The following is a 26,687-nucleotide window of genomic DNA, read 5'->3' on the forward strand; positions in this document are numbered from 1 at the left end:
ACAGTCTCAGAGTGTTGGGTTAAATGCGGGAGACATATGGTCCCGGGAAATGAACCCACAATCCTGGCTTTGCAAGCACCATCCTCTACCGACTGACCAATTACAGTACTGAGTGTAATTTTACATTGCAGCATACCAATTCATATTTAGTGTGTCATATCCCTTCTACTTGTAGAGGCCTTTAACAAAGGCTTCCAAACTGGCCATGCCTACAGTGCAGAACAAACCGAAAGGACACGACAACAACAAAACTAAAACCTTCATTGGTGACGAAGTCGTTCATGGAGTTCCAGGTCCGGTTGTTGCAGGTGAAGGTGTCGTTGACGTTGTACGAGGAGTTGACGCAATGTGCCGCGCTACGGACGCACTTCTGCCGCAGGATGCCCATGAAGAGCTGCAGGCCGATGAGGGCGAACACGCTCAGGCAGAACACGGTCAGGATCATCACGTCCGCAAGCTTCTTCACTGACTGGATCAGAGCACCGACGATGGTCTTCAGACCTGAGGGAGACAGACAATAGATTACACAATGTCCCCTATAGACTTTACAGTTAAACAGTGTCCCTACCATGGTCTTAGGCCTGAGGGAGACAGACAATAGATTACACAATGTCCCCTATAGACTTTACAGTTAAACATTGTCCCTACCATGGTCTTAGGATGGAGGAAGACAGACAATAGATTACACAATGTCCCCTATAGACTTTACAGTTAAACATTGTCCCTACCATGGTCTTAGGCCTGAGGAAGACAGACAATAGATTACACAATGTCCCCTATAGACTTTACAGTTAAACATTGTCCCTACCATGGTCTTAGGCCTGAGGGAGACAGACAATAGATTACACAATGTCCCCTATAGACTTTACAGTTAAACATTGTCCCTACCATGGTCTTAGGCCTGAGGGAGACAGACAATAGATTACACAATGTCCCCTATAGACTTTACAGTTAAACATTGTCCCTACCATGGTCTTAGGCCTGAGGGAGACAGACAATAGATTACACAATGTCCCCTATAGACTTTACAGTTAAACAGTGTCCCTACCATGGTCTTAGGCCTGAGGGAGACAGACAATAGATTATACAATGTCCCCTATAGACTTTACAGTTAAACATTGGCCCTACCATGGTCTTAGGCCTGAGGAAGACAGACAATAGATTACACAATGTCCCCTATAGACTTTACGGTTAAACATTGTCCCTACCATGGTCTTAGGCCTGAGGGAGACAGACAATAGATTATACAATGTCCCCAATAGACTTTACAGTTAAACATTGTCCCTACCATGGTCTTAGGCCTGAGGGAGACAGACAATAGATTACACAATGTCCCCAATAGACTTTACAGTTAAACATTGTCCCTACCATGGTCTTAGGCCTGAGGGAGACAGACAATAGATTACACAATGTCCCCTATAGACTTTTTATTTTTTTTTATTTTTTTATTTAACCTTTATTTAACCAGGTAGGCAAATTGAGAACACGTTCTCATTTACAATTGCGACCTGGCCAAGATAAAGCAAAGCAGTTCGACACATACAACAACACATAGTTACACATGGAGTAAAACAAACATATAGTCAATAATACAGTGAAAAAAAAAATACGTCTATATACAATGTGAGCAAGTGAGGTGAGATAAGGGAGGTGAAGGCAAACAAATATATGTATAAATAAATAAAAATATAAAAGGCCATGGAGGCGAAGTGAGTACAACACAGCAAGTAAAATAAAAACTAAAAAAACACTGGAATGGTTGGTTTGCAGTGGAAGAAAGTGCAAAGTAGAGACAGAAATAATGGGGTGCAAAGGAGCAAAATAAATTAATAAATAAATACAGTAGGTAAAGAGGTAGTTGTTTGGGCTAAATTGTAGATGGGTTATGTACAGGTGCAGTAATCTATGAGCTGCTCTGACAGCCGGTGCTTAAAGCTAGTGAGGGAGATAGGTGTTTCCAGTTTCAGAGATTTTTGTAGTTCGTTCCAGTCATTGGCAGCAGAGAACTGGAAGGAGAGGCATCCAAAGGAAGAATTGGTTTTGGGGGTGACTAGAGAGATATACCTGCTGGAGCGCGTGCTACAGGTAGGTGCTGCTATGGTGACCAGCGAGCTGAGATAAGGGGGGACTTTACCTAGCAGGGTCTTGTAGATGACCTGGAACCAGTGGGTTTGGCGACGAGTATGAAGCGAGGGCCAGCCAACGAGAGTGTACAGGTCGCAGTGGTGGGTAGTATATGGGGCTTTGGTGACAAAACGGATGGCACTGTGATAGACTGCATCCAATTTATTGAGTAGGGTTTTGGAGGCTATTTTGTAAATGACATCACCGAAGTCGAGGATTGGTAGGATGGTCAGTTTTACAAGGGTATGTTTGGCAGCATGAGTAAAGGATGCTTTGTTGCGGAATAGGAAGCCAATTCTAGATTTGACTTTGGATTGGAGATGTTTGATGTGAGTCTGGAAGGAGAGTTTACAGTCTAACCAGACACCTAGGTATTTGTAGTTGTCCACATATTCTAAGTCAGAGCCGTCCAAAGTAGTGATGTTGGACAGGCGGGCAGGAGCAGGCAGCGATCGGTTGAAGAGCATGCATTTGGTTTTACTTGTATTTAAGAGCAGTTGGAGGCCACGAAAGGAGAGTTGTATGGCATTGAAGCTCGCCTGGAGGGTTGTTAACACAGTGTCAAAAGAAGGGCCAGAAGTATACAGAATAGTGTCGTCTGCGTAGAGGTGGATCAGAGAATCACCAGCAGCAAGAGCGACATCATTGATGTAAACAGAGAAGAGAGTCGGTCCAAGAATTGAACCCTGTGGCACCCCCATAGAGACTGCCAGAGGCCCGGACAACAGACCCTCCGATTTGACACACTGAACTCGATCAGAGAAGTAGTTGGTGAACCAGGCGAGGCAATCATTAGAGAAACCAAGGCTGTCGAGTCTGCCAATGAGGATGTGGTGATTGCCAGAGTCAAAAGCCTTGGCCAGGTCAATGAATACGGCTGCACAGTATTGTTTCCTATCGATGGCGGTTACGATATCGTTTATGACCTTGAGCGTGGCTGAGGTGCACCCATGACCAGCTCTGAAACCAGATTGCATAGCGGAGAAGGTGTGGTGGGATTCGAAATGGTCGGTAATCTGTTTGTTGACTTGGCTTTCGAAGACCTTAGAAAGGCAGGGTAGGATAGATATAGGTCTGTAGCAGTTAGGGTCAAGGGTGTCCCCCCCTTTGAAGAGGGGGATAACCGCAGCTGCTTTCCAATCTTTGGGGATCTCAGACGACACGAAAGAGAGGTTGAAGAGGCTAGTAATAGGGGTGGCAACAATTTCAGCAGATAGTTTTAGAAAGAAAGGGTCCAGATTATCTAGCCCGGCTGATTTGTAAGGGTCCAGATTTTGCAGCTCATTTAGAACATCAGCTGACTGTATTTGGGAGAAAGAGAAATGGGGAAGGCTTGGGCGAGTAGCAGACGGGAGGGCAGTGCTGTTGTCCGGGGTAGGGGCAGCCAGGTGGAAAGCATGGCCAGCCGTAGAAAAATGCTTATTGAAATTCTCAATTATAGTGGATTTGTCGGTGGTGACAGTGTTTCCTATCTTCAGAGCGGTTGGAAGCTGGGAGGAGGTGTTCTTATTCTCCATGGACTTTACGGTGTCCCAGAACTTTTTTGAATTTGTGTTGCAGGAAGCAAATTTCTGCTTGAAAAAGCTAGCCTTGGCTGTTCTAACTGCCTGTGTATATTGGTTTCTGGCTTCCCTGAAAAGTTGCATATCACGGGGGCTGTTCGATGCTAATGCAGAACGCCATAGGATGTTTTTCTGTTGGTTAAGGGCAGTCAGGTCAGGAGAGAACCAAGGGCTATATCTGTTCCTGGTTCTAAATTTCTTGAATGGGGCATGCTTATTCAAGATGGTGAGGAAGGCATTTTTAAAAAATGACCAGGCATCCTCTACTGACGGGATGAGATCAATATCCTTCCAGGATACCCCGGCCAGGTCGATTAGAAAGGCCTGCTCGCTGAAGTGTTTCAGGGAGCGTTTGACAGTGATGAGTGGAGGTCGTTTGACCGCTGACCCATTACGGATGCAGGCAATGAGGCAGTGATCGCTGAGATCTTGGTTGAAAACAGCAGAGGTGTATTTGGAGGGCAAGTTTGTTAGGATGATATCTATGAGGGTACCCGTGTTTACGGAATTGGGGTGGTACCTGGTAGGTTCATTGATAATTTGTGTGAGATTGAGGGCATCAAGCTTAGATTGTAGGGTGGCTGGGGTATTGAGCATGTTCAAATTTAGGTCGCCTAGCAGCACGAGCTCTGAAGATAGATGGGGGGCAATCAGTTCACATATAGTGTCCAGAGCACAGCTGGGGGCAGAGGGTGGTCTATAGCAGGCGGCAACGGTGAGAGACTTGTTTTTAGAGAGGTGGATTTTTAAAAGTAGAAGTTCAAATTGTTTGGGAACAGACCTGGATAGTATAACAGAACTCTGCAGGCAGTCTTTGCAGTAGATTGCAACACCGCCCCCTTTGGCCGTTCTATCTTGTCTGAAAATCTTGTAATTGGGGATGAAAATGTCTGAATTTTTGGTGGTCTTTCTAAGCCAGGATTCAGACACGGCTAAAACATCCGGGTTGGCAGAGTGTGCTAAAGCAGTGAACAAAACAAACTTAGGGAGGAGGCTTCTAATGTTAACATGCATGAAGCCAAGGCTATTACGGTTACAGAAGTCATCAAAAGAGAGCGCCTGGGGAATAGGAGTGGAGCCAGGTACTGCAGGGCCTGGATTCACCTCTACATCACCAGAGGAACAGAGGAGGAGTAGGATAAGGGTACGGCTAAAAGCTATGAGAATTGGTCGCCTAGAGCTACTAGAGCAGAGAGTAAAAGGAAGTTTCTGGGGGCGATAAAATAGTTTAAAGGAATAATGTACAGACAAAGGTATGGTAGGATGTGAATACAGTGGAGGTAAACCTAGGTATTGAGTGATGATGAGAGAGATATTGTCTCTAGAAACATCATTGAAACCAGGTGATGTCATCGCATATGTGGGTGGTGGAACTGAGAGGTTGGATATGGTATAGAGAGCAGGGCTAGAATCTCTACAGTGAAATAAGCCAATAAACACTAACCAGAACAGCAATGGACAAGGCATATTTACATTAAGGAGAGGCATGCTAATCGAGTGATCAATAAGGGTCCAGTGAGTAGAGGTTGGTTGGGGTCGTGGCGATCCAGACAGCTGGCCGGGTATATGGCTATCGGTAGCAGCATAGGATGGAGGTCTGTTTGTAGATACCTCGTGCGTTTCCGTCGGTAGGTTAGTGGGGTTCCGTGTAGTGGGGTTCCGTGTGGTAGAGGGGATCAATCCAAATTGGCAAAATAGATATAGTGACCCAAGGAAAAAATAAATAAATAATAAATAATAATAATAATAATAGTTGTCCGATAAACTTGTTCAGATAGCAGCCGATAAGACAGCTAACGATTAGCGGGCCTCAGATGAGCGTTCAGGTAACGTCGGGACGGAGGTGCCAGTTGGATAAATCCCTCGGGCAGATAACGTCGGCAGTCAGTCGCGGCAGTCAGTCGTGAAGGCCCGGTGGGGTTCCGTATCTGCAGCAGCAACAAAAGAAACGGGTCCGGATGGTGATGGAACTCCTCAGTTGGCTAGCTCCAGAATGATTTGAGTTTGCTCCGGGGTCGACGTAAGCCAATAGTCACACGGTTTGCAGCTAGCTAGCTGCGAAATCAAGGTGCAAGTGTCCAGAGCCTGCGGCTGGAATCCGGGGAAACTGAGAGAAAAAAAAAGTCCCGGAATGCTCCGGTCCGAGTCGCGTTGCACAAAAGTGCCGGTAGATTATCGAGCTAAAGGAATAGCTGATGACCACTAAACGTGGGCAGCTGAAACACCAACGCTAGCCAGCAAACCGGCTAATTTCGGGGCAGCTACAGATTAGCTTCTGGCTAGCTATCGGAGTAGCTTCTGATTAGCTTTCAGGCTAGCTTCTGAATTAGCCCCTGGCTAGCTTCCACGATGGATTTTCAGATTGAGGTAAATAATACTTTTTGTAATTGGTGAAGCGGGTTGCAGGAAAGCTTTTGTAGTTGAGTTCTTGGATAATAAAATAAATAAAAGATATGCGAAGAAAGGTGTAAATATACAGTGGGGAGAACAAGTATTTGATACACTGCCGATTTTGCAGGTTTTCCTACTTACAAAGCATGTACAGGTCTGTAATTTTTATCATAGGTACACTTCAACTGTGAGAGACGGAATCTAAAACAAAAATCCAGAAAATCACAGTGTATGATTTTTAAGTAATTAATTTGCATTTTATTGCATGACATAAGTATTTGATCACCTACCAACCAGTAAGAATTCCAGCTCTCACAGACCTGTTAGTTTTTCTTTAAGAAGTCCTCCTGTTCTCCACTCATTACCTGTATTAACTGCACCTGTTTGAACTCGTTACCTGTATAAAAGACACCTGTCCACACACTCAATCAAACAGACTCCAACCTCTCCACAATGGCCAAGACCAGAGAGCTGTGTAAGGACATCAGGGATAAAATTGTAGACCTGCACAAGGCTGGGATGGGCTACAGGACAATAGGCAAGCAGCTTGGTGAGAAGGCAATAACTGTTGGCGCAGATATTAGAAAATGGAAGAAGTTCAAGATGACGGTCAATCACCCTTGGTCTGGGGCTCCATGCAAGATCTCACCTCGTGGGGCATCAATGATCATGAGGAAGGTGAGGGATCAGCCCAGAACTACACGGCAGGACCTGGTCAATGACCTGAAGAGAGCTGGGACCACAGTCTCAAAGAAAACCATTAGTAACACACTACGCCGTCATGGATTAAAATCCTGCAGAGCACGCATGGTCCCCCTGCTCAAGCCAGCGCATGTCCAGGCCCGTCTGAAGTTTGTCAATGACCATCTGGATGATCCAGAGGAGGAATGGAAGAAGGTCATGTGGTCTGATGAGACAAAAATAGAGCTTTTTGGTCTAAACTCCACTCGCCGTGTTTGGAGGAAGAAGAAGGATGAGTACAACCCCAAGAACACCATCCCAACCGTGAAGCATGGAGGTGGAAACATCATTCTTTGGGGATGCTTTTCTGCAACGGGGACAGGACTACTGTACCGTATTGAGGGGAGGATGGATGGGGCCATGTATCGCGAGATCTTGGCCAACAACCACTTTCCCTCAGTAAGAGCATTGAAGATGGGTCGTGGCTGGGTCTTCCAGCATGTCAACGACCTGAAACACACAGCCAGAGCAACTAAGGATTGGCTTCGTAAGAAGCATCTCAAGGCCCTGGAGTGGCCTAGCCAGTCTCCAGACCTGAACCCAATAGAAAATCTTTGGAGGGAGCTAAAAGTCCGTATTGCCCAGCGACAGCCCCGAAACCTGAAGGATCTGGAGAAGGTCTGTATGGAGGAGTGGGCCAAAATCAATGCTGCAGTGTGTGCAAACCTGGTCAAGAACTACAGGAAACGTATGATCTCTGTAATTGCAAACAAAGGTTTCTGTACCAAATATTCAGTTCTGCTTTTCTGATGTATCAAATACTTATGTCATGCAATAAAATGCAAATTAATTACTTAAAAATCATACAATGTGATTTTCTGGATTTTTGTTTTAGATTCCGTCTCTCACAGTTGAAGTGTACCTATGATAAAAATTACAGACCTCTACATGCTTTGTAAGTAGGAAAACCTGCAAAATCAGCAGTGTATCAAATACTTGTTCTCCCCACTGTATATATATACAGGACACGACAATACGGAACAGAAAAAGACGTCTGAACTGCTAAGCCACCTTGGACAAAGATGACTTTACAGTTAAACAGTGTCCCTACCATGGTCTTAGGCCTGAGGAAGACAGACAATAGATTACACAATGTCCCCTATAGACTTTACAGTTAAACAGTGTCCCTACCATGGTCTTCAGGCCTGAGGAAGACAAAGACAGGTTAGAAATGGTCCCCACTATTGTCTTAGATCTCCAGTAGACAAGAGATGAGTTAGACATTGTCCTGTGATGGTCTTTGACCTACAGGTGATATTTATCAGCTTTACAATGTCCTGCAAGGCTTCAACCCTATCAGCTAGCCTTATAGTACAATGTCCTGCAAGGCTTCAACCCTATCAGCCAGCCTTATAGTACAATGTCCTGCAAGGCTTCAAACCTATCAGCCAGCCTTATAGTACAATGTCCTGCAGGGCTTCAAACCTATCAGCCAGCCTTATAGTACAATGTCCTGCAAGGCTTCAAACCTATCAGCCAGCCTTACAGTACAACGTCCTGCAAGGCTTCAACCCTATCAGCCAGCCTTATAGTACATTGTCCTGCAATGCTTCAAACCTATCAGCCAGCCTTACAGTACAACGTCCCCAGACAGAACAGAAGAAAATAGTTTCTCTCACCTGGAATGACAGAGATGGTTTTCAGCGCTCGGAGGACCCTGAATGTTCTCAATGCAGACACGTTTCCCAGGTCCACAAACTCTGTGAGATATCTGCAACACGATGAAAGACATGAGGACAATGATGTCCCATAGACGCAGCACCGGCTGGCTAAACAGATATCAGACTGATTCAGAGTGTACAGAATGGGGTTTAAAGAACAGAAGAGAAATGGACACGTGCAACACTAAGGGTATAAAGCAATCTATAAAGAGAGTGAAATTCAACAGGGCATTGCCCTTCAATGATCGCTGTGGCTTGATCAAGAAACGCATCTCTACTCAGTTGGCTTGTAGGTGGTCAACTACTGTACAACAAACAAACAAAAGACACCACAGGAGTCCTAGGGTAAGGAATGTTTCTGGGGATTTTCAAGTCCCTCAGTCGAGCACCCGATTCCCTTCTTGTGAGGGTACATTTTCCTTCTACAGTACAAGACACTTTGCGTCAGTATAGAAAAAAATAAAAATAAAGTTGAATCCATCTATCTGGGAAACGCTATACAGTACAGTCCAATACAGTACAGGTCTATACAGTACAGTTCTATACAGTACAGTTCTATACAGTACAGTCCTATACAGTACAGTTCTATACAGTACAGTCCTATACAGTACAGTCCAATACAGTACAGTTCTATACAGTACAGTTCTATACAGTACAGTCCTATACAGTACAGTTCTATACAGTACAGTTCTATACAGTACAGTCCTATACAGTACAGTCCTATACAGTACAGTTCTATACAGTACAGTTCTATACAGTACAACCAGTGCCTGGAATCCCTGATGATGATAGTGATGATGATGGTGATGATGATGATGATGATGATGGTGATGATGATGGTGATGATGGTGATGATGATGGTAGTGATGATGATGGTAGTGATGATGAGGATGATGATGGTGATGATGATGGTGATGATGGTGATGATGATGGTGATGATGATGGTAGTGATGATGATGATAGTGATGATGAGGATGGTAGTGATGATAATGGTGATGATGATGATAGTGACAATGATGGTGATGACGATGACGGTGATGATGACGGTGATGAGGATGGTGATGATGATGATGGTAGTGATGATGATGGTGATGATAGCGACGATAATGGTGATGATGATTGTGACAGTGATGATGATGGTAGTGATGATGGTGATGATGGTGATGATGATAGACGTGATGATGATGGTGATGATGATGGTAGAAGATGATGATGATGGTAGTGATGATGGTATTGATGATGGTAGTGATGATGGTAGTGATGATGGTGTTGGTGATGGTAGTGATGATGGTGATGATGATGGTAGTGATGATGGTGATGATGATGGTGTTGGTGATGGTAGTGATGATGGTGATGATGATGGTGATGATGATGGTAGTGATGATGGTGATGATGAGGGTAGTGATGATGATGGTGTTGGTGATGGTAGTGATGATGGTGATGATGATGGTAGTGATGATGGTGATGATGATGGTAGTGATGATGGTGATGGTAGTGATGATGGTGATGATGTTGATGATGATGATGATGGTAGTGATGATGGTGATGATGATGGTAGTGATGATGGTGATGGTAGTGATGATGGTGATGATGTTGATGATGATGATGATGATGGTGATGATGATGGTGATGGTAGTGATGATGGTAGTGATGATGTTGATGATGAAGATGGTGATGATGGTAGTGATGGTGATGGTAGTGATGATGGTGATGATGAAGATGGTGATGATGGTAGTGATGATGAGGGTAGTGATGATGGTGATGGTAGTGATGATGGTGATGATGATGGTGACAGTGATGATGGTGATGGTAGTGATGATGGTGATGATGGTAGTGATGATGATGGTGATGATGATAGTGATGAGGTTAGTGATGATGATGGTAGTGATGATGGTGATGGTGATGGTAGTGATGATGGTGATGATGATAGGGATGGTGATGATGATGATGGTGATGATGATAGAGATGGTGATGATGACGGTGACGATGATGGTGATGGTGGTGATGATGATGATGGTAGTGATGATGGTGATGATGGTAGTGATGATGGTGATGAGGAGGATGATGATGGTAGTGATGATAGTGATGATGATGATGATGATGATGGTGATGGTAGTGATGATGGTGATGATGATGATGATGATGATGATGGTAGTGATGATGGTGATGATGATGGTAGTGATGATGGTGATGATGGTAGTGATGATGATGATGATGGTGATGATGGTGATGATGGTAGTGATGATGATGGTGATGATGATAGTGATGAGGTTAGTGATGATGATGGTAGTGATGATGGTGATGGTGATGGTAGTGATGATGGTAGTGATGGTGATGGTGATGATGATGGTGATGGTAGTGATGATGATGGTGATGATGGTAGTGATGATGATGATGATGGTAGTGATGATGATGATGATGATGGTGACGATGATGGTAGTGATGATGGTATTGATGATGGCAGTGATGATGGTGATGTCTAAGGACCATATTTGCTCAGTATTGTTACCTGTGTAATTTTTCCTTCCTGTTTATTTATTCTAAGTGGTGAGGAACAGGTGCATCACTGTAACTGAGCATCATTTAGAGAGCTGAGGCTTAGTGAACATGGCCCTAGCTGTGTCCTCTCTCTCTCTCCTATATATAGCCTAAAGCCCTAAACGGTTGAGCAGCCTTATGGTGTTCTGTCCTGGTCCAGTGTACTGATAGAGTTGTTTCATTACCCAAGCAGGTCCTAACATATTCAGGATGTATAAACTATGGAGGAGGAGTCAGATGTAATCTCACAACCTTGTTATTTGCATATCAATGCGACCTTATGTGTGTATCATGTGATGGGATGTGATATTGCGTGTGGGGATAAAGGTGCTTAAAACTCTCTCTCTCTCTCTCTCTCTCTCTCTCTCTCTCTCTCTCTCTCTCTCTCTCTCTCTCTCTCTCTCTCTCTCTCTCTCTCTCTCTCTCTCTCTCTCTCTCTCTCTCTCTCTCTCTCTCTCTCTCTCTCTCTCTCTCTCTCTCTCTCTCTCTCTCTCTCTCTCTCTCTCTCTCTCTCTCTCTCTCTCTCTCTCTCTCTCTCTCTCTCTCTCTCTCTCTCTCTCTCTCTCTCTCTCTCTCTCTCTCTCTCTCTCTCTCTCTCTCTCTCTCTCTCTCTCTCTCTGATGTATCAAAAGCCCCTGGATGACAAATACCTAGCAATTGAACAGGAGGTGGCGAGGGGTGAAGGAGGTGAAATACCAGACCAAAGGGGCAGTACTTACGCCATGGAGATTACACTAAAATCCAGCCAGTTCCATGGGTCTCTCAGGAAGGTGAACGGTCCGACACAGAATCCTCTCGCAAATATCTTTATCATGGACTCAAAGGTGTAGATACCGGTGAACGTGTACCTGAAAAATAATTTAATGTATTCAAAACAACACAGTATTAGGCAATATCAGTGGATGGAATGAAGAGAGATCATTTGTTAAGGTATAACGTGATAGTGTTTCAACTCATTTAGCATGCTCTCAATCAACAGTTGAAAGAAAATGTAAATGCCAAAATAGCAGAATGTAATAATACGGTATATACAATCAAGGTATTGTTAGCTAGCAAGGGTGTGTGTGTGTTATGTCATACAATCCCAGAATACCTTGTTTCAGAGGATAGATTTACCTTAGGTATAAACATTCAGTAACGGAATCGGAAGTTTAGCATTCATCACATTCCAATTGTAAAAGATATTTCAGCAAAACCTGAGGTAAAGTGTTGGGGCGAAGTGTGGAGCCATTATACGCCATGCCAAGTTGTCATTCTCATGTGCCATTCCAAGTGCAGTGAGTGAGCCGACCGTATCACATGCTCGATGTAGACTACTTACATTTGAAATACGGTAACTCACTGTTACTGTTACCGTAGCAACACACCTTGGCAACGCTCAATATTGTGACAAAAAAAAAACAACAACAAAAAAGGGGGGGGGACGGGGACACAGACAGAGGAAGTTCCTATCACAGGAGAACAGTGTATTCACCATCAAAATAAGTGTACTAAGGAGGGAGGAAGTGTAGACGTATTACTTACTCCAGGTACTTGGTCCAAGGGGCAGGGTCTGACATAGCCATGAAGCAACAGTTGGTCAGAATAGTACACATAATGAACAAGCTGAATAACGTGAAGAAAAAGGTTAAAGTAAATTCACATATGTTTGTCAATGTATCACATACTGTACTTACCACACCTTCGCTCTAAATTAAGTTTTTAAATGTTTCTATTAGTGATGTAATTCTGGGAACTAGCCGTCCTTTCAATGGAAAATAATCCTTTGAAATATGACCATAAGGATAATAAACTGACTAAGTTTTGTCCTTGTTAGCAAGGTCCTCCTCACGACTACTCTGTTCATGTTATATACAGTAAATGCATGATAGCTTGTTCCGGCTCCCATGACCAGTTGGGTTGTTGCTACCTTAGTTTACATTATAGCTCACCCTCAGCTTTCAGGTCATAGCTACAGACTGGGGATGTGGTTTTCTCCACGTCTCTAATGTTGGGCGTACACTACACGACTTTCAAAAAAATACTAAAATCGCCGAGCCTCTCACATTAAAACAATCGTCTTTTCCTGTAGTTGTTTTGTGTTGCCAGTAAATGATGTGACATCGGAATGGTGTCACGTCGCATCGGAATGGTGTCACGTCGCATCGGAATGGTGTCACGTCGCATCGGAATGGTGTCACGTCGCATCGGAATGGTGTCACGTCGCATCGGAATGGTGTCACGTCGCATCGGAATGGTGTCACGTCGCATCGGAATGGTGTCACGTCGCATCGGAATGGTGTCACGTCGCATCGGAATGGTGTCACGTCGCATCAGAATGGTGTCACGTCACATCAGAATGGTGTCACATCACATCAGTATGGTGTCACATCACATCAGAATGGTGTCACATCACATCAGAATGGTGTCACATCACATCAGAATGGTGTGAAGATGTGATTAGATTTTAACGTAATTAGAACGAGCTGTGGCTCAAAGTAGCCCATTAAACTTTTGTGGTCAGTCATTCACGCTTGCTATACAGAGTTGAAATATTTTTTTTTAAACATTGCTCGTGAATAACAATTTGACACTTTTGCTTTTAATGAAAGTAAATATGCATACTGGCTAGCTGGTATTAGTTATGGCTCCTGCTGGAGAGTCTACACGTTCTGGGTGATGTGAAACAACGACATCATGTCGCTGGCTTCTTCTCTGGCGAACTCTCATTGGCTATTGCTGATCACCGTTCTCAAAACTCTGTCGTGGCACATCTCACACTACAAGAGCATTGCAGATTTTCTGCTGATAAAATCAAAACGTGTTTGAAAATATCGGCATGTCTGGGACGGCTCAAAAAGACGGAAATCGGTAGACCTCAGATTGAAGTCTCTGACCCGCTCATATTAAACGAGCGTCTGTGACGCCTGCGTGCCTCGACTAGGCAACGACATGGGGATTTTGTCTCCGATCTCAAAAAACTTGTTTGGGACGGCTAAATCGTGTAGTGTACACCTGGCTTAAGATGTCTCTCTTTTATGATTTGTTTCCAGAATTCTAATAAAGTGGACTCTTACTAAAAAATAAGAAGGAAATGAAGATGTTATCTAGCATTTCACCCACAAACATAGATCTACATTTTGACACTAACATCACATTTACTAACAGTTCTTTCCGGTATACAGTAAGTGTGACCCATTGCAATTGTTAGGGGTAGATTTTTAAACCCCTATAGTATAGTACAGAACAACAGAATATACAGTGGGGAGAACAAGTATTTGATACACTGCCGATTTTGCAGGTTTTCCTACTTACAAAGCATGTAGAGGTCTGTAATTTTTATCATAGGTACACTTCAACTGTGAGAGACGGAATCTAAAACAAAAATCCAGAAAATCACATTGTATGATTTTAAAGTAATTAATTAGCATTTTATTGCATGACATAAGTATTTGATCACCTACCAACCAGTAAGAATTCTGGCTCTCACAGACCTGTTAGTTTTTCTTTAAGAAGCCCTCCTGTTCTCCACTCATTACCTGTATTAACTGCACCTGTTTGAACTCGTTACCTGTATAAAAGACACCTGTCCACACACTCAATCAAACAGACTCCAACCTCTCCATGGCCAAGACCAGAGAGCTGTGTAAGGACATCAGAGATAAAATTGTAGACCTGCACAAGGCTGGGATGGGCTACAGGACAATAGGCAAGCAGCTTGGTAAGAAGGCAACAACTGTTGGCGCAATTATTAGAAAATGGAAGAAGTTCAAGATGACGGTCAATCACCGTCGGTCTGGGGCTCCATGCAGGATCTCACCTCGTGGGGCATCAATGATCATGAGGAAGGTGAGGGATCAGCCCAGAACTACACGGCAGGACCTGGTCAATGACCTGAAGAGAGCTGGGACCACAGTCTCAAAGAAAACCATTAGTAACACACTACGCCGTCATGGATTAAAATCCTGCAGCGCACACAAGGTCCCCCTGCTCAAGCAGGCGCATGTCCAGGCCCGTCTGAAGTTTGCCAATGACCATCTGGATGATCCAGAGGAGGAATGGGAGAAGGTCATGTGGTCTGATGATTCAAAAATAGAGCTTTTTGGTCTAAACTCCACTCGCCGTGTTTGGAGGAAGAAGAAGGATGAGTACAACCCCAAGAACACCATCCCAACCGTGAAGCATGGAGGTGGAAACATCATTCTTTGGGGATGCTTTTCTGCAAAGGGGACAGGACGACTGCACCGTATTGAGGGGAGGATGGATGGGGCCATGTATTGCGAGATCTTAGCCAACAACCTCCTTCCCTCAGTAAGAGCATTGATGATGGGTCGTGGCTGGGTCTTCCAGCATGACAACGACCCGAAACACACAGCCAGGGCAACTAAGGAGTGGCTCCGTAAGAAGTATCTCAAGGTCCTGGAGTGGCCTAGCCAGTCTCCAGACCTGAACCCAATAGAAAATCTTTGGAGGGAGCTGAAAGTCCGTATTGCCCAGCGACAGCCCCGAAACCTGAAGGATCTGGAGAAGGTCTGTATGGAGGAGTGGGCCAAAATCCCTGCTGCAGTGTGTGCAAACCTGGTCAAGAACTACAGGAAACGTATGATCTCTGTAATTGCAAACAAAGGATTCTGTACCAAATATTAAGTTCTGCTTTTCTGATGTATCAAATACTTATGTCATGCAATAAAATGCTAATTAATTACTTAAAAATCATACAATGTGATTTTTGGGATTTTTGTTTTAGATTCCGTCTCTCACAGTTGAAGTGTACCTATGATAAAAATTACAGACCTCTACATGCTTTGTAAGTAGGAAAATCGGCAAAATCGGCAGTGTATCAAATACTTGTTCTCCCCACTGTATATATGTATACTGTAGCACAGTTAAGAACAAGAGGATGGATGGATTCAGCAGAGAACGAGAGGATGGATGGATTTAGTAGAGAAGAAGAGGATGGATTCAGTAGAGAACAAGAGGATGGATGGATTCAGTAGAGAACGAGAGGATGGATTCAGTAGAGAACAAGAGGATGGATGGATTCAGTAGAGAACGAGAGGATGGATTCAGTAGAGAACAAGAGGATGGATGGATTCAGTAGAGAACGAGAGGATGGAGTCAGTAGAGAACAAGAGGATGGATGGATTCAGTAGAGAACGAGAGGATGGATGGATTTAGTAGAGAATGAGAGGCGAACGAGAGGATGGATGGATTTAGTAGAGAAGAAGAGGATGGATGTATTAGAGAAAGAGAGGATGGATGGATTCAGTAGAGAAAGAGAGGATGGATGTATTAGAGAAAGAGAGGATGGAGGGATTCAGTAGAGAAAGAGAGGATGGATGTATTCAGTAGAGAAAGGGAGGATGGATGTATTAGAGAAAGAGAGGATGGAGGAATTCAGTAGAGAAAGAGGATGGATGTATTCAGTAGAGAAAGAGAGGATGGATTGATTCAGTAGAGAAAGAGAGGATGGATGTATTCAGTAGAGAAAGAGAGGATGGATGGATTTAGTAGAGAAAGAGAGGATGGATGGATTTAGTAGAGAAGAAGAGGATGGATGGATTTAGTAGAGAACGAGAGGATGGATTCAGTAGAGAAAGAGAGGATGGATTCAGTAGAGAATGAGAGGATGGATGGATTTAGCAGAGAAAGAGAGGATGGGGGGATTTAGTAGAGAAAGAGAGGATGGATGGATTTAGTAGAGAATGAGAGGATGGATGGATTTAGAAGAGAAAGAAAGGATGGATGGATTTAGTAGAGAAAGAGAGGATGGGGGTATTTAGTAGAGAAAGAGAGGATGGATTTAGTAGAGAAAGAGAGGATGGATGGATTTAGTAGAGAATGAGAGGATGGATGGATTTAGTAGAGAACAAGAGGCGAACAAGAGGATGGATGGATTTAGTAGAGAAGAAGAGGATGGATGGATTCAGTAGAGAATGAGAGGATGGATGGATTTAGTAGAGAAAGAGAAAGATGGATGGATTTAGTAGAGAAAGAGAGGATGGATGGATTTAGTAGAGAAAGAGAAAGATGGATGGATTTAGTAGAGAAAGAGAGGATGGGTGGATTTAGTAGAGAAAGAGAGGATGGACGTATTCAGTAGAGAAAGAGAGGATGGACGTATTCAGTAGAGAACAAGAGGCGAACAAGAGGATGGATGGATTTAGTAGAGAAAGAGAGGATGGATGGATTTAGTAGAGAAAGAGAGGATGGATGGATTCAGTAGAGAAAGAGAGGATGGATGGATTTAGTAGAGAAAGACAGGATGGATGTATTCAGTCGTGCATGCAAAGGACAAGCCGTCCGTCTGAGAACTAATAGACAGCCGTCATGTGACGTGAAATCTCCTTGCTCTTATTTCATTTGGGAGATTAAGAGCAGCAGATCAAGGGATTTGGTTGGCGATGCCAGGGAGGAACATCACAAAGCTGTTTCAAAATGGGACTATGGAAAAATCCAATGGGATCCTACCATTGGAATCTGTAAATATTAGAAATTGGCTGATTTTACAGTACAGTATATGACGCATGGCAGGGTGTGGCTTTTGAGGTTTTTCTAAGGGGACGATTAGAAAGTGGTACCAGTTGAGGTTTTTCTGGGTGAGGGGTTATCTTAATCCTACGTGTTTCTGTGACATTATACTGAGTAGGCTACCCTTAAAATACCTCCTGCTTTACAAGCAAACAAACAGGCCAAACTGATATAACTGTTTTTGAAATGAAGTGGCTCTATACTACACAGCAACACAACACAGAAAGATCAACCTGGCTCTCTTCCCTGAAACAATTACATCACACGATTATATCATGTAGAATGTTACTGACCTGACATCACATATAACTGTTTTCCTCTGGGCTCATCACCAACCACTTACAGACAGGTAGATAGATAGACAGACAGGTAGACCGACAGACAGACAGACAGACAGACAGACAGACAGACAGACAGACAGACAGACAGACAGACAGACAGGTAGACCGACAGACAGACAGACAGGTAGACCGACAGACAGACCGACAGACAGACAGACAGACCGACAGACAGGTAGACAGGTAGACAGACAGGTAGACCGACAGACTAACAAACAGACAGACAGACAGACAGACAGACAGACAGGTAGACCGACAGACAGACAGGTAGACCGACCGACAGACAGACAGACAGACAGACAGACAGACAGACAGACAGACAGACAGACAGACAGACAGACAGACAGACAGGTAGACAGACAGGTAGACAGACAGGTAGACCGACAGACTAACAGACAGACAGACAGACAGACAGACAGACAGACAGACAGACAGACAGACAGACAGACAGACAGACCGACCGTTGTAAAGGATATGAATGGACCAGGACTTTGATGGAGATTCTTCTGAGGAAGGTGAAAGGGGTAAATATATAGAGAGCAGACGTGGCACTGAACCGGAAGATGGCCGTCCCTTTATTAACTACTATAAAAGTCTGAGGGAAGAAAGAAAGAGGAAAGATGCATTAGTAGCAATACAAGTTGTGGTTTGAGGTCAAATCACAGTAAACAAACAGTTGTAAAGTGCACAATACTCTATTCAATCTAAACCAGTAGGGGGGTCTTTTAAGGTGGGGTGGGTTTGAGTAAATCAACACTCTTTGGTCTGTGCCAGTCCAAATAACCTGTTCTCAAATAGGAGTCAATAAATAGATTGTTGTGTGTACCGGACAGGATTTATTTATCTTCCATGTTGAGAGTCTGACAATGTCTACCATCTGTCTACATCAACGGTAAGCAGTGTCTAGGCAGTCCTGCAGTCCTCCAAGACAGACCCGGGTTCAAATACTATTTGAAATCTTTCAAATATTTTTGAGTGTTTGCTCTAGCCTGCCTGGAGTGCCAGAATGGTGGGGTTTGCAGTTCGGGGACTATTGTATTGGTCAATTAAGCCAGGGAAGCTCAATCAAGCACATATAAAGTATTTGAAATGATTTCAAATACTATTTGAACCCAGCCAGGTTCAAGCAGCAAACTCCTTCCCATCAACAGAGCCAGTCAGTGCACTATAAGGCCAGCCCAGCTCAGATAATGCAGGCAACTCTTCTCCAAAGCAGGCTGAATATTTACTGAACAGATGTGGACGTATTTATTTAAATATTTATTCGTCTTTGGTTAATCCCACAGTCCAACAGCAGCAGGGCCGGTCTTTGCCGTTCTGCTGCCATAGGCGAGACCAAAACATCCCCCCCCCCCCCCCCCCGCAAAACTAGAATAGTCCCAGTAAGCAAAATGACGTTGAAAAGGCATCTAAAATATGTACTTTCCAGACGTTGAAGTTAGGTTCAATTTAGGTGCTGAATGAAAGGTGAAAAGGTATTTTCCATATGGTTAAAATACATATTTTCCAGGATGTTGAATAGGCATCTTTTCCGGACTTTAAAAAAATACATATTTTTCGGAGGTTGAAATCAGATTCATTTTCGGTTCTGAATGAAAGTTGAAAATTCTTATTTTCCAGATGTTGAAAATATGTATTTTTACAGACGATGAAAATATGTATTTTTACAGACGATGAAAATATGTATTTTACAGACGATGAAAATATGTATTTTACAGACGATGAAACCAGGCTCATTTTTGGTTCTGAATGAAAGTTGAAAATAAATCCTTTATAGACGTCTATGTTTGGGGTCAAATCAAGGCTTGTCCAGACCGGACAAAAACTGAACTAAACATAGATGTCAATGATCGGTTCAGATTTTGTCTGGACCGGACCAAAACCCAATGTCCGTAGAAGTGGAAATCAAGGCCGGTCCGGAACGGCACCAAAATAAAAGACATCAGAAAGGTGTCAGTCCGTGCTTACCGAGGTGTAGCTTAAAGTGTTGCCTGAAACGGAATAATATGAATACCCATCTATGTGGTAAGCCTACCGTTTGTAAAACACAAACAACAAAAAAGGTTGAAAACATTTTGGGTAGTGCTTACTGGAGTGTATGTAGCCTACCATGTCAGCCTGCAATGGAATGGTATGAACGTATGAATCTATGTGGTAGGCCCACCGTTTGTAAAACAGGCCATTATTGAATTGACTTTATTAGTCCTGATTCTTGTGACTAATCAATTTGGATATTTAAAAACTCTGAATATGCAGAAAATATTTTATTTTTCACAATGATCAGCTTGTCCAAAATTGACGGATACTAACTTGAAACCACTGTACGTGACAATGGGGTGAAACTCCTGGACAACAGTTGTGATTGTCCATTCCATATTGTACATTTTACTTTGTGACTTGTCCTGTTTTTAGGATATGTTGTTTGTTGACTTAACAGCACGTTTTTTATTTGATTGAGTGCCATTGAGGTTCGGCCATTTGATCAGAGAAACCTGTAAAAAGTGTCTCATTACATTACCATCCATTTTATCTCCGGCCTTGATTTATCTCTCTATTTATTTTATATGTATTCTACAGAAAAGGCCACATACTCCTTCTATTTTTTTAGTATTATTATAATACTCAATTTCATGATATCCAATTGGAAGTTACAGTCTTGTCCCATCGCTGCAACTCCCGTACGGACTTGGGAGAGGCGAAGGTCGAGAGCCGTGCGTCCTCCGAAACACGACCCAACCAAGCCGCACTGCTTCTTGACACACTGCTCGCTTAACCCGGAAGCCAACCGCACCAATGTCTCAGAGGAGAAACACCGTACACCAGGCGACCGTGTCAGCGTGCATGCGCCCGGCCCGACTTCAGGAGTCGCTAAAGCGCGATGGGACAAGGACATCCCGGCCGACCAAACCCTCCCCTAACCCGGACGACGCCGGGCCAATTGTGCACCGCCTCATGGGTCTCCCGGGATTGAACACGGGCCTGTAGTGACGCATCGAACACAGCGATGCAGCGCCTTAGACCGCTGCGCCACTCGCCCCGCTGCGCCCACATACTCTTTCTATCATATCCTACATCTGCTACATGATTTATCTGAAGGAACGTTGGTGGAGCACCGCACCGATGCGTGTCTTCAACCCTGGAGAGACACGCTGGGATTTCAAACAAGATACATATTTTGCGTCCCTGCCTTTGACGTAGTGGGCACTGCTTATCAAAGGGCGGCATCAGCACTCGCCTAAAAAAAGCCCATTTGCCACTGGTTGAGAGAAATTGTAATTGTTTTTTGGGTAGAATTATGTGAGGTTGTGAGGTAATGTGACGTAATGGACAGAGAGGCCTGATCTACGACTCTGTAGAGACTCTGGTAACGGACAGAGAGGCCTGATCTACGCCTCTGTAAAGACTCTGGTAACGGACAGAGAGGCCTGATCTACGACTCTGTAAAGACTCTTGTAACGGACAGAGAGGCCTGATATACGACTCTGTAAAGACTCTGGTAACGGACAGAGAGGCCTGATTTACGACTCTGTAGAGACTCTGGTAATGGACAGAGAGGCCTGATCTACGACTCTGTAAAGACTCTGGTAACGGACAGAGAGGCCTGCTATACGACTCTGTAAAGACTCTGGTAACGGATAGAGAGGCCTGATATACGACTCTGTAAAGACTCTGGTAACGGACAGAGAGGCCTGATCTACGACTCTGTAAAGACTCTGGTAATGGACAGAGAGGCCTGATCTACGACTCTGTAAAGACTCTGGTAACGGACAGAGAGGCCTGATTTACGACTCTGTAAAGACTCTGGTAACGGACAGAGAGGCCTGATCTACGACTCTGTAAAGACTTTGGTAACGGACAGAGAGGCCTGATATACGACTCTGTAAAGACTCTGGTAACGGACAGAGAGGCCTGATCTACGACTCTGTAAAGACTCTGGTAACGGACAGAGAGGCCTGATCTACGACTCTGTAAAGACTCTGGTAACGGACAGAGAGGCCTGATCTACGACTCTGTAAAGACTCTGGTAACGGACAGAGAGGCCTGATTTACGACTCTGTAATTGACAATCAATGAACCAACAGCATCACCTATGGCTATACGTTGTCTACCAGACTCATGAATATACATGTTGGAGTGTAGAATCAGGTAACCAGTCCATCAAGTATGAATAATAATAATACAATCCACACTCAAAGGCAATTACTCAAATGTATTTCATTTTGGAGCATAGGCTAGACAAATTATGTACCAAAGACATCTCCAATCAGTCATTTATTAATGTTTTTGTAAAATGCGGTAAAAATATATGCGGCTATATATTGTATAATGACACAATCATAATTTTAATTCAGGTTTCTTTCATATACATATGCATCAGCTGTAATATGTGTATGTGTGTTTTGAATAAATCATCACGATTAGCAAGAACTGTACATTCTATTGTGTTAAGCTTTAAACCAACATCCACAACCACAACCAAACGTTTTGTGGTCTCTGGTGGACAGGTAAGTGTTGTGGTCTCTGGTGGACAGGTAAGTGTTGTGGTCTCTGGTGGACAGGTAAGTGTTGTGGTCTCTGGTGGACAGGTAAGTGTTGTGGTCTGGTGGACAGGTAAGTGTTGTGGCCTGGTGGACAGGTAAGTGTTGTGGTCTCTGGTTGACAGGTAAGTGTTGTGGTCTGGTGGACAGGTAAGTGTTGTGGTCTCTGGTTGACAGGTAAGTGTTGTGGTCTCTGGTTGACAGGTAAGTGTTGTGGTCTCTGGTGGACAGGTAAGTGTTGTGGTCTCTGGTGGACAGGTAAGTGTTGTGGTCTCTGGTGGACAGGTAAGTGTTGTGGTCTCTGGTGGACAGGTAAGTGTTATGGTCTCTGGTGGACAGGTAAGTGTTGTGGTCTCTGGTGGACAGGTAAGTGTTGTGGTCTCTGGTGGACAGGTAAGTGTTGTGGTCTCTGGTGGACAGGTAAGTGTTGTGGTCTCTGGTGGACAGGTAAGTGTTGTGGCCTGGTGGACAGGTAAGTGTTATGGTCTCTGGTGGACAGGTAAGTGTTATGGTCTCTGGTGGACAGGTAAGTGTTGTGGTCTCTGGTGGACAGGTAAGTGTTGTGGTCTCTGGTGGACAGGTAACTTTATGGTCTCTGGTGGACAGGTAAGTGTTGTGGTCTGGTGGACAGGTAAGTGTTGTGGTCTCTGGTGGACAGGTAAGTGTTGTGGTCTCTGGTGGACAGGTAAGTGTTGTGGTCTCTGGTGGACAGGTAAGTGTTGTGGCCTGGTGGACAGGTAAGGGCTGTGGTCTTCCTGACGGGCCGACCCCCCAGGCGATGAGGGTAGGAAACATCACATCCGCCACGCTGACCATCAACACAGGGGTGTGTGCTTAGTCCCTTCCTGTACTCCCTGTTCACACACGACTGCGTGGCCCGCGCACGACTCCAACACCATCATCAAGTTTGCTGACCACGTCAAAAGTGGTAGGACTGATCACCGACAACGATGACACAGCCTATAGGGGGTGAGGTCAGAGAGGACAACAGCTTATCCCTGAACGTCAGCAAGACAACGGAGCTGATCGTGGACTACAGGAAACAGAGGGGCGAGCACGCCACTATCCACTTTGATGGGGCTGTAGTGGAGTTGGTCAAGAGCTTCAAGTTCCTCGGTGTCCACATCACTGAGGAATTAACATGGTCCACACACACCAACACTGTTGTGAAGTGGGCACGACAGCTCCTCTTCCCCCTCAGGAGACTGAAAAGATTTGGCATGGGCACTCAGATACTCAAACATTTCTACAGCTGCACCATTGAGAGCATCTTGACAGAAGGTGGTGAATACAGCTCAGTACATCACTAGGGCCGAGCTCCTTGTCATCCAGGACCTCTATACCAGGCGGTGTCAGAGGAAGGCCCAAAAAATGATCAAAGACTCCAGCCCCCAAGCCATAGACTGTTCTCTCTGCTACCACACGGCAAGCGGTACCAGCGCGCCAAGCCTGGAACCAACAGGACCCTGAACAGCTTCTACTTCCCCAAGCCATAGACTGTTCTCTCTGCTACCACACGGCAAGCGGTGCCAGCGCGCCAAGCCTGGAACCAACAGGACCCTGAACAGCTTCTACTTCCCCAAGCCATAGACTGTTCTCTCTGCTACCACACGGCAAGCGGTACCAGCGCGCCAAGCCTGGAACCAACAGGACCCTGAACAGCTTCTACTTCCCCAAGCCATAGACTGTTCTCTCTGCTACCACACGGCAAGCGGTACCAGCGCGCCAAGCCTGGAACCAACAGGACCCTGAACAGCTTCTACTTCCCCAAGCCATAGACTGTTCTCTCTGCTACCACACGGCAAGCGGTACCAGCGCGCCAAGCCTGGAATCAACAGGACCCTGAACAGCTTCTACTTCCCCAAGCCATAGACTGTTCTCTCTGCTACCACACGGCAAGCGGTACCAGCGCGCCAAGCCTGGAACCAACAGGACCCTGAGCAGCTTCTACCCCTAAGCCATGCTAAACAAGACTGCTAAATAGCTAATCAAATGGCTACCCGGACTACCTGCATTGACCTTTTTTAACAGTAACTTTATTTGGATAGTGTGAGGTTTTCCATCTGTTGACGTTATACAGATGGTCATACTATCAACCAACTATATCAACAAACTATCTGTTGATAAGCAATTGTTTGCTAAGGTTACTGTTAGGTTTAGAATAAGGGCTAGGGCTAGTGCTAGGGTAAAGGTTAAGGTTAGGGTTGGGGTTAGAGCTAGGTTTAGGGTTAGTAGATAGTTAGTTGAAATGTTACTGATAGTCTGTAAAACACATCTACAGATGGACTATCCAATTAAAGTATTACTCACTAACTCTCTTGCACTCGACTCTACCCAACACGCTGGACTCTACCCCACACACTGGACTCTACCCAACACACTGGACTCTACCTAACACGCTGGACTCTACCCAACACGCTGGACTCTACCCAACACGCTGGACTCTACCCAACACACTGGACTCTACCCAACACACTGGACTCTACCCAACACACTGGACTCTACCCACACACTGGACTCTACCCAACACACTGGACTCTACCCAACACACTGGACTCTACCCAACACGCTGGACTCTACCCAACACACTGGACTCTACCCAACACACTGGACTCTACCCAACACACTGGACTCTACCCAACACACTGGACTCTACCCAACACACTGGACTCTACCCACACACTGGACTCTACCCAACACACTGGACTCTACCCAACACACTGGACTCTACCCACACACTGGACTCTACCCACACACTGGACTCTACCCACACACTGGACTCTACCCACGCACACTGGACTCTACCCACACACACTGGACTCTACCCACACACTGGACTCTACCCCCACACTGGACTCTACCCCCACACTGGACTCTACCCAACACACTGGACTCTACCCCACACGCTGGACTCTACCCCACACACTGGACTCTACCAACACACTGGACTCTACCAACACACTGGACTCTACCAACACACTGGACTCTACCAACACACTGGACTCTACCAACACACTGGACTCTACACACACACTGGACTCTACCCAACACGCTGGACTCTACCCCACACGCTGGACTCTACCCAACACGCTGGACTCTACCCAACACGCTGGACTCTACCCAACACGCTGGACTCTACCCCACACGCTGGACTCTACCCCACACACTGGACTCTACCCAACACTGGACTCTACCCAACACTGGACTCTACCCAACACACTGGACTCTACCCAACACACTGGACTCTACCCAACACACTGGACTCTACCCAACACATTGGACTCTACCCCACACGCTGGACTCTACCAACACACTGGACTCTACCAACACACTGGACTCTACACACACACTGGACTCTACCCAACACGCTGGACTCTACCCCACACGCTGGACTCTACCCAACACGCTGGACTCTACCCCACACGCTGGACTCTACCCGACACGCTGGACTCTACCCGACACGCTGGACTCTACCCGACACGCTGGACTCTACCCGACACGCTGGACTCTACCCGACACGCTGGACTCTACCCGACACACTGGACTCTACCCAACACACTGGACTCTACCCACACACAGGACTCTACTCGACACGCTGGACTCTACCCGACACGCTGGACTCTACCCGACACGCTGGACTCTACCCGACACGCTGGACTCTACCCAACACGCTGGACTCTACCCCACACGCTGGACTCTACCAACACACTGGACTCTACCAACACACTGGACTCTACACACACACTGGACTCTACCCAACACGCTGGACTCTACCCCACACGCTGGACTCTACCCAACACGCTGGACTCTACCCAACACGCTGGACTCTACCCCACACGCTGGACTCTACCCACACACAGGACTCTACTCGACACGCTGGACTCTACCCGACACGCTGGACTCTACCCGACACGCTGGACTCTACCCGACACGCTGGACTCTACCCGACACGCTGGACTCTACCCGACACGCTGGACTCTACCCGACACGCTGGACTCTACCCGACACGCTGGACTCTACCCGACACGCTGGACTCTACCCGACACGCTGGACTCTACCCGACACGCTGGACTCTACCCGACACGCTGGACTCTACCCGGCACGCTGGACTCTACCCGGCACGCTGGACTCTACCCGACACGCTGGACTCTACCCGACACGCTGGACTCTACCCCACACGCTGGACTCTACCCCACACGCTGGACTCTACCCCACACGCTGAACTCTACCCCACACGCTGGACTCTACCCAACACACTGGACTCTACCCACACACAGGACTCTA

General features: G+C 45.4%; 1 protein-coding gene across 3 annotated transcripts in view; it reads right to left on the reverse strand.

Annotated features, from left to right (window-relative positions):
* The window catches only part of LOC139550145 (sodium channel protein type 3 subunit alpha-like), a 122,288-nt gene that overhangs the window by 71,152 nt on the left and 24,449 nt on the right, over positions 1-26,687 (reverse strand). For 2 of the 3 annotated variants that reach the window (XM_071360803.1, XM_071360802.1), the window contains exons 3-7: positions 18,342-18,460; positions 12,542-12,631; positions 11,737-11,865; positions 8,438-8,529; positions 259-501 (exon numbers count right to left, since the gene is read on the reverse strand). In XM_071360803.1, coding sequence (XP_071216904.1) covers positions 259-501; positions 8,438-8,529; positions 11,737-11,865; positions 12,542-12,631; positions 18,342-18,460 — 673 coding nt within the window. Of the gene's footprint in view, positions 1-258; positions 502-8,437; positions 8,530-11,736; positions 11,866-12,338; positions 12,632-18,341; positions 18,461-26,687 lie in introns of those variants that run through there. The other variant, XM_071360804.1, reaches the window with a different exon arrangement.

Source organism: Salvelinus alpinus, chromosome 23, assembly GCF_045679555.1.
Source record: "Salvelinus alpinus chromosome 23, SLU_Salpinus.1, whole genome shotgun sequence".
In the NCBI taxonomy this organism is placed as follows: domain Eukaryota; kingdom Metazoa; phylum Chordata; class Actinopteri; order Salmoniformes; family Salmonidae; genus Salvelinus; species Salvelinus alpinus.